Below are 13,111 nucleotides of genomic sequence, written 5' to 3'. Positions count from 1 at the left end.
GTCACCCTTCTCCGCCTCTGTTCCGCATCCACCACATACCTACTTGGACGTGCGCCCCTGACCCCCGGGTCTCCGCTTGTTCAGGCGTCCTGACCGCCCTCCTCAGGTGCCAGCCCCTCCCTGGGGGGGTCTCACCCGGCCCCCTCCCCCCACCCCATTCCCAGAGGGGAAGTGTCCTCTGTCCTCATGGACTCTGTTCCCGCAGGCCTCAGCCCAGACTGTCCCCACCAAGACCCAGTCCCAGCTTCTCGCCACCCTCTCACCCAGCAAGGCTGCCCTTGCTGTTCTCGGACCGACCCCCCGAGGACTCCCGCCGCGCCTGCCACGACCCCCAAGAGGCCCTGGGGACCTGAGCTGCCCCCTCAGCCTGCCTCCCTGCGGTCCCACCACGCAGGCCAGTGTGTCCCTGCCAGAGGCACAGATGCTCCCCCGCCAAGGCCCGAACACACCCAAGATGCCACTGGGCTCCTGCACTGTGCCAGGCGCTGCCCCAGCACGTCCAGCTCCGTGGGTCGGTGCCCTGGGGGGCCGAGGGGGCGCCTCAGAGCCTGTGCTCTCTCTCACACACACACACACACACACACCACACACACACACACGCATCCTGGGCCTCAGAGCCTGTGCTCTCTCACACACACACACACACACACACACACACACACCCACACACACACACATCCTGGGCCTCAGAGCCTGTGCTCTCTCACACACACACACACACACACACACACACACACACACGCATCCTGGGCCTCAGAGCCTGTGCGCGCGCACACATGCATCCTGGGGCTAAATGCCTGATGCCCGTCGGCTGCCTCCCCGGCCCGCAGCCAGCTCTGCCTCAGGACAGCCACCAAGTGTGACCGGTCTTGGGGCTGAAGCCGCCCCGGGTGCCTCTGCCCTCAGATGCCCTTTCGCAACCCTGACCCCGAGGCTGCGCATAGGCGGCTGGAGCCCACGGGCGCGGCCCCACTCCCTGCTCTCAGGAGCTCCCAGTCACACACACAACAAATTTTCCAGCACAGGCCACACCTCGCAGGTCCAGGTGCAGGTTGAAAGGTCAGTTGAGACGGATGTCGTTCAGAACAAAGGCTTGCAGGGAGGGGCTCACCTCCAAGGCAGGGACGGCTGGACACGACCCCGGGGCCAGTGCAGGCCCCGGAGCTGCCCGGTCCAGCCCAGTCCTGACAGGCCGGGCTCAGGACGAGTGTGAGCACAGGGAGGCTGGGGCAAGAGCAGGCCTTCCGGGGCCTCTAACGGGGCAGGGTGGCCGCTCAGAGGAGCTGTGGTCACTCGCCCCGCAGCCAGGGCAGGAGCAGTTGTCACAGCTGGACCCACATGTGGACAGGGCAGCCTTGAGCCCCTGGTGGGTCACACCCACTCACCCCAGGCCGCGCTCCTGCATCAGTCTAAGCCAGAAGGTATCGGGTGGAGCCGGCCAGGACCCCAGCTGCCCAGCGCCAATGGTGGGTGGGGGCCCTCGAGGTAATCATCCAACCTCCGGCTGCAACCAAGGCCAGCGGGCTGCGCGCTAGCACCCAGCAGCCCACACTGGAGATCCAGCCACGTGCCCGCTGCCCGAGCTGCGTGGGAGCACAGCACTCTGTACTCGGAGGTGGCCTGTGAGGTCTGCAGGGATGGGCTCTGGACAACCTCAGCCCAAACCTCTCCTCCCTCCAGCAGCGTCTATGCGTCTCTTGGTCCTGCCAGGAGAAGTCACCTTATGACGAGGGGGTCAAAGCCAAAGTCCTCCATGGCCCAGGCCGTGGGTCTGGCCACACCAGTGGGCACCACACCTGCCATGTGTCTAGAGTCAGAACGCTGGAGTCGGGGCTGCAGACAGAAACAGTGCCCCCTGGGGCCCTGGTCCTCAGCGGCGCAGTGGATGAACACCCTGATGGCGCTGGGCTGAGTGACGGTATTTTCACAACTCCGTGATGTGACAGCTGTTGTCCCACGTTACAGACCATGCAAACGCCACTCAGGGAGCTTAACCATCGCATCCAGTGATCAACAGCAGGCCTGGGTCCAGTCTGAACTTGCCCGCGTCCAGGGAGGTCATGGGGCAGACAGAAGCAGGGGTCAAAATCCTGTACAGCTTGCTGACCACACACATCCCTTGCTCTCTGGGCCTCCGTCTCCCCAGACTGTAGAAGCAGAATACCAAACAGCGTCATACCTCACAGGATACTTTGGGAATTCGTTTCCACACTCTAATCTTACCCGGCCCCGTCTGTAGCAAACCTGTCCTCCCCAGGTATCAGCGTCCCGAAACCTGGGACTCTGTCTTCACCCCCATACCTCATTCACCAGCACATTCTACCCGCTTTCCCCTCAAAATACAGCCTCAAAATTCAACTTCTCTCACCAACTGGCACCACCTGGTTCCCTCCTAGGTCCCTGCCCCTAGCCACAGGGATAAGTCAGGTCACAGCCCTCCCCTGCTCCAAACTCCCTCCGTGGCTCCCATGTCCGTGCAAAGCGGCATGGCCCACAAAGCCCTACACAGCCGTCCGCAGCTGTCCCAGGCCCCGCCCGCATCTCGCTCCTCTGCAGTCTCACAGGCCCCCTCCCCTTTCTCCAACCCAGGAGGCACAGGCCCACCTAGACCTTCACCCTGGCCCTTCCAGACACGCACACAGCTCCCTCCCTCACCTTTCCTGCTCCCTGGACCAAAAGGACAAGCCCGTCCCACCCCACCCCTTCTCCTGGCTCCCTGTCCCTACAGCACCCCAAGGGCCATCTCTCCAGACTGTAAGCCTCATAGCCGGCTCCGTTTCGTTCTCTGTCTTTTGCTCCTGGTTTGCAGCGTCGTTGACACTCAGTAGGCGCTCAGCAAGTGTCAGCTTGTATCACATCTAGGCACGGGCCTTCCTCACTAGGCGATGGGGAGGAAGGGGTGCTGGGAAGGTAGAGTGGGACCTGCACCATCTGGGTATTGAGGTGAGAGCCCCCCCCCTTCTGAAAGGTTGCGAGGACGCAGTGGATGGTGCCCGTGAGCAGCCTGGCACCGGGAGGTCCAGCACACTGTAGGTACCGGACGGATGCCCCATCCTTGAAAGAAGGCATTTCTGTAACAGTCATCTGTCAAATCCCAGCGCCACCAGCTCCTCTCCAGACTTGAGTCCTAGTTTGGGCATAAGAGCGTCCCCCATAGAGTACAGCAGGCCTGGCACACAGTAGGGGTTTTATTAATTAAAGCTCTGAGCACTGGCTGCTGTTGGTGGTGCTTCCCCCCAGCAGCCCCGCCTGGCCAGCAAGGCTACTGCCCAGCCAGGCCTGGCGTCCCCGCCCCGCCACAGCAGGGGGCAGGATTTCCCGCTGGTCTGGGCAGGTCTCTCCTCTGCAGTTTGAAATGAAACCATCCAGGCTTAACCCTCAGGAACCACTCCTCCAGCCTTTATTCTGTGCCCAACCAGAGCGGCCAGAGGTGGTCCAGGGCAGGGGCCGAAGCCTCAGACACAGGGGCCTCAGCCAGTCCCCTCCCTGCCCTCCTCTCAGCGTTCTTATTTGAGAAACGGGTTCCCCTAACTTCAGGGTTTAACAAAGAATATTGATGAGGAGCCACTGGTTGAATGGGGGTAAAACAGAGCCATTCTCCCCATCCCCAAGGCCAGCGCTGCTGGCAGGAAGCCGCCACCCAAGGCCGGACGGCCTCATTTATCGGACCTAAGGAGGTCCACTCCCGCCGGCCGGAGGTGACTCCGCAGCCCCGGGCCCCTATCTCTTCCTGAGTTCCTCTCTGGAACAGGCCATGCGGCTCACCAGGGGAGGCCACCATCTGCGGAGGGGGTGCCACTAAAAACGCCCAAACCCCTTCCCAGGAGACCAAGGAGGGGGAATGGACCCGGTCTGAGGATGGGACCTCCGGCCCGGCAGAGTCGCCGGGGAACCCGGTCCCGCCTCTGCTCAGGGCTGGGCCGGGTCCCGGGCCCGCCCCGCGTCTGGAGGCTCCAGCCCCGTCCCAGCCCAAGAACAGCGCGGCCCCTTTAAGAGCGCGCGGCCCCGCCCACCTCCTCCGGGCCGGATCCGAATTCCAGGGAGGCGGGGCTGAGACGGCAGGCGCGGAGGACGCGGCGGTGGGACCGGGATCGGCTGCGGCTCGGGCGGCGCCTCCCTTCGGCGGCCTGCCCGGCTCCGGCCCAGCCGGGGCGATGCTCCCCGAGGCCGCGGGATGAGCCAGGTGAGTGCAGGGACCCCCCCCCCGCCCCACCCCCCAGCACCCTCTGCCCGGCACACAGAGAAGCAGACCCAGTGGCGGCAGCCGCGGGCCTCTGCTTCCCGGGGCTGTGTGACCTTGGGCAGCCCCGCACCCTCTCTGGGCAGAAGCCCAGAGGACGGCCAGGGCTGGCGACAGCCATTCCGAGTCCCGGCTCACAGGCACCAGTCGGGCTAGGGAGGCTCCCTGGAGGAGGGGCCTGGCCCCCGGCCGGCCGCCGGAGCCGCCACACGGGGCTGGAGGGCCGAGCTCCGCTACCCACTGCTGTGCGACCTTGAGCGAGCTCTGCGCCTCAGTTTCCTCATCTGTAAAATGGAGATATCACTGCGCGCTTAGCCCTGGCCACCGTCACTGCAATTGCTTTACTGCTGCTGCCGTCCTGTCGGTATTATAATGACACAGTCTTTAGGGTAAACGGGTTGAGGGAGGACCTGGGATCTTTCCGGAGTAAGTGGGATCGCCACCAGGCCTGAGCAGCGGATCTAACCCCTCTCTGAGGTCGGGTCCAGGGTTCCTACTCTTGAGTCCAGGGCTGCAGGTTACTCTCTCTCGGGCATAGCTCTTCGCCTCTCACAGGGGCAGTAAGATGGGGGCCTCCCTGCCTGGGCAGGAAGGAGGACTCAGACAAGTCTTCTCAATCCCTCTTCCCGAAAGAACCAAGCAGCCAACACTTATGGACACTGAGGTCATTTATAAAAATAATCCCATTAGTTCCTCTGAGGAAGGTTCTATTATTGTATCCATTTCACAGACGGGTAAACAGAGGCGAGAAGTTTCTCAAAATGCAGGCATTTGGTCTGAACTGACAAGCAGGTGCAGGTGGTCAGCGGCTTAGCTTGTGCTGCACTTGCTGGGTCCACAACCATCCTGACCCGTGTCCCTGCCCACAGTGACTCGGCTGGCCCGGGCATGGCAGACCCCGTGGCGGGCATCGCCGGCTCCGCGGCCAAGAGTGTGCGGCCGTTCCGCTCGAGCGAGGCCTACGTGGAGGCTATGAAGGAGGACCTGGCCGAGTGGCTCAACGCCTTGTACGGTCTGGGTCTGCCCAGCGGTGGCGATGGCTTCCTGACGGGGCTGGCCACGGGCACCACCCTGTGCCAGCATGCCAACGCTGTCACTGAGGCCGCCCGTGCCATGGCCGCCGCGCGGCCGGCCCGCGGGGTGGCCTTCCAGGCCCACAGCGTGGTGCCCGGCTCCTTCATGGCACGAGACAACGTGGCCACCTTCATCGGCTGGTGCCGCGCGGAGCTGGGTGTGCCTGAAGTGCTCATGTTCGAGACGGAGGACTTGGTGCTCCGCAAGAACGAGAAGAGCGTGGTGCTGTGCCTGCTGGAGGTGGCGCGGCGCGGCGCCCGCCTCGGCCTGCTGGCCCCTCGCCTCGTGCAGTTCGAACAGGAGATTGAGCGGGAGCTGCGCGCCACGCCCCCGGCCTCCAACACCCCCAGTGCCGGGGAAGACACCACCGAGACCACCGCCACCCCAGGAGCTCCAGCCCGTGGGCCGCGCATGACGCCCAGCGACCTGCGCAACCTCGATGAGCTGGTGAGTCCGCAAGTGCGCGTGCCCAGTGGCCGGGCTTATTCTAGCACAACCCAGGCACCAGCAGGCAGGGTGGTGCGGACAACCTTCCGCGGCCTGTCCTCGTGGCTGCAGGACAGCCTGCCCCGGGGAAAGCGTGTGTATGTTGAGCACCAAGTGGATACCCGGCCCCAAAGAGTTAGGCAGGCGCAGAGAGGGCTAAGTGCTGGGTGAGGTCACAGGGCCTGGCGAGAAAACTCAGCCTCCACTGCCCCATGGCACTATGATCCCCCTGTTTCCTCTCGGTGCTAACCGTGCCCCAGGTAAGCGCTGAGTGTTCTACATTCTGGGGATTTGAGCCCCTCCAGTACACCTCCCTGCACTCAACTGCTAGACCGCCGCATTCACGCCATCACTGAGCTCGAGGTTGAATGGGGCCCATGGTCCAGGGCAAGGTGCCTGGCGCACAGTAGGCGCTACCTGAGTGCCCAGGGAAGCTCCCAGGGGCTCTTCGGGTCCCTACTCCTCCCCCGGGACTTATCTGGGAAGCCCAGCACAGAGTAGACATGCTACTGGGAGCTGACATCCTGTCAAAGAGCTGTGGGATGAGCTCTATGCTGAGCATGTAGAAGGTGCCAGACCATGACTCTAGCTCCCTCCTCCTCTTCCCGGGACCTAGGTGTCCCTGACACCCCCACAGCCTGGCCAAGAGTTTCCTTCTTATCAGGAGGTTAGGACGGGATGTGCCCATCCTGGAGGCGGGCAGCCGGACGGCTGTGGGCAGAGGCTGCCACCCCACCCCGGGCCAGGGTCACCGGAGGCTCCACCTGCTCATTTTCTCAGCAGCTCTGCTGTGGGTGAGGAGGCGGGTGGGGCTGCCCGCATAGCCAGCCTGGCAGCTCCTGGCCTGGGGAGCATGTGGGCAGACGTGCTGGCCATGTGTGCTGGCCGGACCAGTGACCTCTTTGTGCATGGTGGTGTCTGCGTGTGCCCCACGTATCCGTGGCACTGCTGCCTCCATATGGCATTGGTCCTCTGTACTCAGACCTGCCTCCTCCCCGAACCTGCCTCTCTGTGGGTCTCAACATTCACGTCTCTGAAATGGGTGAGGGGGAGTGAGTGAGGACTCCCCCAAGGGCTCAGGGACTTAAAGGAAGCAGTTCCTCACCTCGTCCTGGTCGGCTCCCTGCCCTCTCAGTAGTCAGAAGGGAAGGAGCTCTGGTGAAAGGTCAAGTACAGAGGTGGCACTCAAGTCCAGGGCGACACAATCGGAGCCTCTGCTCTACAGAAGGATTTACTTCCTTCTGACCCTGGAGCTGCTGACATCAGGCCCAGGGAGGAGGGACCTGACCCCTGACCACCAGCCTCTCCTCTTAGGTGAGGGAGATCTTGGGGCGCTGCACCTGCCCAGACCAGTTTCCCATGATCAAGGTCTCGGAGGGGAAGTACCGCGTGGGAGACTCCAGTCTGCTCATCTTCGTGCGGGTGAGAGAGAGGGGCTCCCGGAGCAGGCAGAGCCTGGGAGGCGGGTGGGACGCGCGGTGACCTGCGCTCGCCGGGCTCCCACAGGTGCTGAGGAGCCACGTGATGGTGCGTGTGGGAGGCGGCTGGGACACGCTGGAGCACTACCTGGACAAGCACGACCCCTGCCGCTGCTCCTCCGCGGGTCAGTGTCCAGGCTCGGGGGCGGGGCGGGAACGTGGGGGCGTGCACCTCTGCGGCCCCGCCCCTCACGCGGCACCCGCCCTCTCTCCCTGCAGCCCACCGCCCGCCCCAGCCCAGGACCCGCACCTTCTCCCCGCAGCGAGTGTCACCCAGCCCCAGCCCCCGAGCTGGTAGCCCAGCCCCAGGGGTCGAGCGCCGGGGCTCCCGCCCAGAGGTGACACCCATTGGCTTACGCAGCTCGAAGGAGGGGCCCGAGACCCCACTCAGGTGAGAGGAGAGAGGACATGGGACCGCGGTCCAGGGGGTGGGGGTGGGGGGCGCCCGCCCTGGCCTGGATGACGCTGCCTCCTGTGACTCACACCCTGGGAAAAGTTCCCGTGGGTGGGGGTGGGCCTGGCTTCCCATCTCCATGGCAACCCAAGCAAACGAACAACACAGCTGGGCGGGCCCTGGGGGCTGGGTGGCCGCCAATCCAACCCAGCTTCCCTCTGGCCTGCCCAGGAAGCTGGAGGCTTGAGGAGCGGGGAGCTTGGGGCCTTGCTTCTTCCGCTGCCTTGGGGTGGGGTGGCGGAGGGTGGCCCTGGCTGCGAGAAGCTGTGGCAGAATTTCTCACTTCTCCCTGGAAGTCCCCAGGACGGACAGAAACCCTTGGCACCCCCGCCACCACCACAGGTGTCTCGCCCGCAGCCATGCGTCTGCCTGTTCCTTCCCCTCCCCACCCTTTCTGTGCACCGGGTCTCTCTGCCTTGCCCCACCTTTCTCTCTTGTTCCCCTGCCCCAGGGCCCGGGACCAGCTGCCCCCCAATCCCCGCTCCCGCCGTTACTCTGGGGACAGCGATTCCTCAGCCTCCTCGGCCCAGAGCGGCCCCCTTGGTGCCCGCAGTGAAGACTCAGGCACTGGCCCCCGGCGGGAGCGTCCCAGCCGGCGGGTGACCACGGGCACCCCGGTCTCCCCGAGACGGCCTCCTGCCCCGCGCAGCCAGTCCCGGGACCGGCTGGATCGGGGGCGGCCGCGTGGGGCCCCAGGAGGCAGGGGAGGCCAGCTGTCGGCCCCCAGCCCTGCCCGGCGGGCCCGGAGTCAGAGCCGTGAAGAGCAGACAGTGCTGCTGGTGCGTCGGGACCGAGATGGGCAGCACTCCTGGGTGCCGCGGGGCAGAGGCAGTGGGGGCTCGGGCAGAAGCAGCCCCCACACTCCCCGTGCCCACAGCCCTGCAGCTCCCAGGGTCCCCAGCCCCAGTCCAGAGTTGAGCACAATCCCGGCCAGTGTCTTCCGCACACCCCTGCAGCTTGACCCAAAGCAGGAACAGCAACTGTTTCGGCGCCTGGAAGAGGAGTTCCTAGCCAACGCCCGAGCCCTTGAGGCTGCTGCTGCTGGTGGGACCCCCAGTGGACCAGCCCCTGACCCAATTCGGGCCCCAGACCCTCCAGCTCCTGACTCAGCCTACTGTTCCTCCAGCTCCTCCTCTTCGTCCCTCAGCGTCCTGGGTGGCAAGTGTGGCCAACCCGGGGACTCTGGCAGGATGGCCAATGGGCTGCCCGGGCCCCGAGGCCCAGCCCTGTCCAGCTCTTCCGATGAGGGCAGCCCCTGCCCCGGTGTAGGGGGCCCACCAGATGCACCCGGGAGTCCTCTGGCCGGCCCAGAGCCCCTGAGGACCTGGGCACGAGGCCGGATGGACACACAGCCAGATCGGAAACCCTCACGCATCCCCACACCAAGGGGCCCCCGCCGCCCACCTGGACCCACGGGGTCCGGGACCTGGCATGCCCTGCGCTCAGTCAGCCCGAAGACCGAGCCGGATTCCTGGATGTGACAGACCAGCCCAGCTGCCCCCAGTCCCCTGTCCCTTCTCCTTTGTGGCCTTAACCCCTCTGCATCAGGGAGTGCCCCTGCCTCTTGGGGACCAGACCTCATGGAACCAGACCCCTCGGGACCACATGGCACAATGGGACTTCTGGTGTACATTCCGCTTGGGGGATGAGCATTGCTATTTAATTACTAATGTTATTGAATGCCTTAGAGGAGGCTGGACCAGCCCAGTAAGGACCCTTCCTGAGGTCCCGTGGCCCTGCAGAGCCTGACAGTAAAGTTTTCTTCCAGCTACTTGTGTCTGCGTCTTGGGAGACCCGGCCTTGGGGCCATCACATCCATATGAGAACCCTCATTACAGGTTGGGACTCTGGAGTCAACTGCGAGGGGGCAATGCCTGTCAGCCCTGACCTTTAGGTGTAGGTCTTCTGCATGGGCAGACAGGTTCTTTACCACTAGCGCCACCTGGGAAGCACAAAATTTATTTTTTAGCCACTTTGTGAGGCATGAGAGATGTTAGTTCCCCAACCAGGGATCGAACTCATGCCCCTTCAGTGGAAGCTTGGAGTCTTAACCACTGGACCATCAGGGCATTCCCCAAGATTATCTTGCCATCCCAGAAATGCCAGGTGCACCTTGCTTCCCCTTTATTTCCTCCCGAGAGGTGTGACTTAACAGTTGGTCCAATGAAACTCCAAGAGCAGTCTGAGCGTGTCCAATCAGATTCATAGCCAAGTCCTTTTCATCCAGTCGGATCGTGACCCAATGAGGTCCCAGAAAGGACTAATTTGTCCAATGGGGCCTGCTGGGCCCAATGAGGTTCAAAGAAAACCCTGTCGCCCAGGACACTGGGCGGGAGCGTTCCTCAGCCAATCAGGGAGGAGACTGTCCTGTCCAATCCAAGAGAAGTTGGGCAATCTCGTCCAATCCGAGTCCCCGGTTCCAGTTAACTAGAAGGCCCCTCCCTGCCGTAAGCGGCGTTTTTCCAATTCGATCACATGAGGCTGCAGCGCGCCGGGTGCAGCGCCCCCTGCAGGCGCAGAGCCGGATGTGCAGGGCGTGCGCGCACCAGCGCGCAGCGCAGCAGCTCCCGGAAGAGTCGCAGCACGTGCCAATTGTACTTGGCGGAGCACTCGAGGTATCCGCAGCGCCAGCCCCTGCGCACTAGGGCAGCCAGTGCGCGCCGCGGCCCGAACCGCAGCCGCTGCCGGTCCCGCTTGTTGCCCACCACGAGAATGGGCGCTTCAGGTGCGCCCGCCGGCCTGGAGGCCAAAGGAGGATGAAGGTCGCAGTGCCTGGGACCCCCCATGGCCGGAGAATCCTTCCAGTGGTTATATACACACTAAGGAGCATACTTTCCTGCACCCAGAGAACCCCCAGCAAACACCAGACCCACAAAGACCCAGGACCAAAGACCGCTTAGGGCCAGAGGCCAGGCCCGAAAAGGCCTGAGACCTGGCCCAGGACGGCGGAAGAGCCCACCCACTCACCTCTGGGGAAAAAAGGCCCAGCCAGACCCACAAACACTCCCCGCCGTCTGACACGCAACCTGGGCGGCGCACCTCACCTGGTCTCCGCGATGCGCTGCCGCAGCGCCTTCACATAATCAAAGCTGTCCGGGCTGCAGATATCGTAGACAAGCACGAAGGCGTCCGTGTCCTGCAAGCTCCAGTCTTTAGGGTCCGGCCACTCCTGGGGGGCAGGAGGCCAGAGTTTGCCGAAGCCCTCTTCTTGCTCTCTCGCGTCCAGACCTTCTCCAACGAGCCTTGACGCGAAACCCACACAGTTCACGCTCAAGCCTCGGTCCTTCTCCTCCTCGTCTGTGGCCCTCTCCCGCAAGCTCCCTGGGCCTTACTGTCCTTATGGCCGCTGGGGTATACCTTTTAAAACCGTGCCTGAAGCCAGTCAGCGTCCAGCCCTTCTTCTCTCTGGGTCTCCTCTCCCCTGAGGCCTGTCTCGTTCCTCGCCCCTTCCTCTGTTTCCCATGGTTTCCTTCTTTCGGGCCAGGCCCCGCCCCTCCCCGGGCGCCCTCAGGAGCAGTTCCTGCCTCCGAGCCTGGGCCCGTGTTCCTGAGCCTGCGGAGACCACCGATTAACGGCAGCTGTACACACTTAGGCTTTAGGCCGAAGCACACGCTGCTCTTTCCACCTGGAAATGCTTCCGCCGCTTCTTCTAATCAAAATTTCACTCATCCGTCCCGGTTCAGCCCAAATGCCACCCTCACCAGGAAGCCCTGCTTAATCCTGCCTGCACTTTCCTCTTCACTTCTTGAACGCATCAACTCCCAAGGATTCAAAGTCTGCCCTGGACTTTGCAAAATTATTAAACAAGTCTTGGCTGCAGGTCATAGGAATGTGGGAGCAGAGAATGATGCCCTCAGAACGGACACCCCGGTGTCTGGCTTCAACCTCTCCCACTGCGGCTCTGCTCGTGGCTCCAGACACGGAACACTCACTCTCAGGGAGGCAGGACCATGCTCCCCCATGCACTAATCCCCACCCACCAGCGGAGGCAGAGAAATAGCAATTTAAGCAAGCGAGAAAAAGCCACTCTGCAAAATCGCCGGGTTTTGGCCCTGAGCTGGGGCAACTGTATACTGGCAGAAGAGGTGAAAACCACCAATGCCAGGACACACATTGATCCTTCAGTCCACGGACAGTCGGGTACTCCCGGGCCGTCCACGCGGACACGCACGTGTGCACCGAGCATCCGCCCACATGCTGTCACAGGCCCCTGCCCACCCCTCAGTCCACTACCTCTTGCCCCCCGGGGCTCTGACCGGGGCCAGCACCGTCGCCGTCGCGGATGCTCAGGTCGTAGACGGCGCCGTCGAGCAGCACCGCGGGCCGGTAGAGGCGCGGCCCGTCCGTGGGCCTGTGGCGCTCGGGGTAGTCACCGAACAGGAACTGGCGGATGATGGCCGTCTTGCCCACGCCCGGAGCGCCCAGCACCGCCACCCGCAGGCTGCCCCCCATGGCCCGCGCGTGCTGCTGCGCCCCGCTCTGGGAAGCCTCATGGGCCGGAGCCGCTCTGTGCGCCCGGCGCGCCCTGCCCCGTGCGCCCCAGCCCCGCCGCGCTCCTCATCGCCCCTTGGAGCACCGGGGGCCCAGGGAGGCCAGGCTGGAGGTCGGAGCTGGTGGTACAGGAGAGACAGACAGCCGAGCAGGCGGACGGCGGACGCACGAGCAGCTCCGGTGAGTGCCAAGCTCAGGAGAGAACTGACCGAGCGCGCCGCGCGCAGACACGGCCTCGGCCCCGCAGCGCCACTGGAGGCGCCGGCGACAGCACGGGGCACCGAGGTCGGACCTCCTCGCCTCGCGGGTCCCGCGGCGGAGCAGGATGCAGGGGGCGGCGCTGCCTCTCGGCGCCTCAGTCCCTCCGTCCTTCTCTCGCTCCGGCGCCCGGAGTCGCCGCCCCAGCCGGCCGCGCGAGCGAGCAGCGTGCAGCGAGTGGAGCCTCCCGGAGGCGGCGATGAGGTAACCGCCTGCCCGCCCCTCCCGCTCCCCCCTACCCGCCCGGGACGCCCCTCCCGGGAAGGGTCGCGGGAAGGTGACTGGGATTCGGGGAGCCCAGGGAGGGACCCAGCCCCCCTTGCGTTCCGCGCTGTCATCCGCTCCAAAATAGAACTCCCTTCCCGCCCACGTCCGCGCCCGCTCCTCCAAACATCGCTCCCCCAAGCTGGCTCCTCGCAAACCCGCCCCTGGATCGGATCCGGCCCGGCTGTGTGACCTTGGGCGAGTCGCTGTACTGCGCTGGCTCTGCTCCGCATCCACCAAAGGCACACACCGTTTCTTGAGCTCCTACTACGTGCCAGGCCCCACACTAAGCTATTACCTACACGATCCTTGAAGCCTCAACCTGGTGTCTCTGAGAGAAGAAAACAGGCCAGAGAGGGGGCTGCT

At 64.2% G+C, this 13,111-nt stretch overlaps 2 protein-coding genes across 2 annotated transcripts; one reads left to right on the top strand and one right to left on the bottom strand.

The window, feature by feature from the left end:
• The first annotated feature begins 4,024 nt into the window (after positions 1–4,024).
• On the top strand, positions 4,025–9,503 carry GAS2L1 (growth arrest specific 2 like 1). Its single transcript, XM_070385899.1, has 6 exons — positions 4,025–4,183; positions 5,110–5,761; positions 7,115–7,222; positions 7,307–7,403; positions 7,498–7,669; positions 8,184–9,503. The coding sequence occupies exons 2-6, from the start codon at positions 5,129–5,131 to the stop codon at positions 9,211–9,213; spliced, it is 2,040 nt and encodes a 679-aa protein (XP_070242000.1). The 5' UTR covers positions 4,025–4,183; positions 5,110–5,128; the 3' UTR covers positions 9,214–9,503.
• Positions 9,504–9,631: 128 nt separating this feature from the next.
• Positions 9,632–12,673, bottom strand: RASL10A (RAS like family 10 member A). The gene is made up of 3 exons (XM_005887489.3): positions 11,966–12,673; positions 10,777–10,901; positions 9,632–10,471 (listed from the first exon to the last, which is right to left on the bottom strand). The coding sequence occupies exons 1-3, from the start codon at positions 12,182–12,184 to the stop codon at positions 10,204–10,206; spliced, it is 612 nt and encodes a 203-aa protein (XP_005887551.2). The 5' UTR covers positions 12,185–12,673; the 3' UTR covers positions 9,632–10,203.
• Positions 12,674–13,111: the final 438 nt, after the last annotated feature.

The sequence above is a fragment of the Bos mutus genome, chromosome 17 (assembly GCF_027580195.1).
Source record: "Bos mutus isolate GX-2022 chromosome 17, NWIPB_WYAK_1.1, whole genome shotgun sequence".
Lineage (NCBI taxonomy): Eukaryota > Metazoa > Chordata > Mammalia > Artiodactyla > Bovidae > Bos > Bos mutus.
The sequence above is the reverse complement of the archived record's forward strand: the minus strand, read 5'-3'. Positions and strand labels throughout refer to the sequence as shown.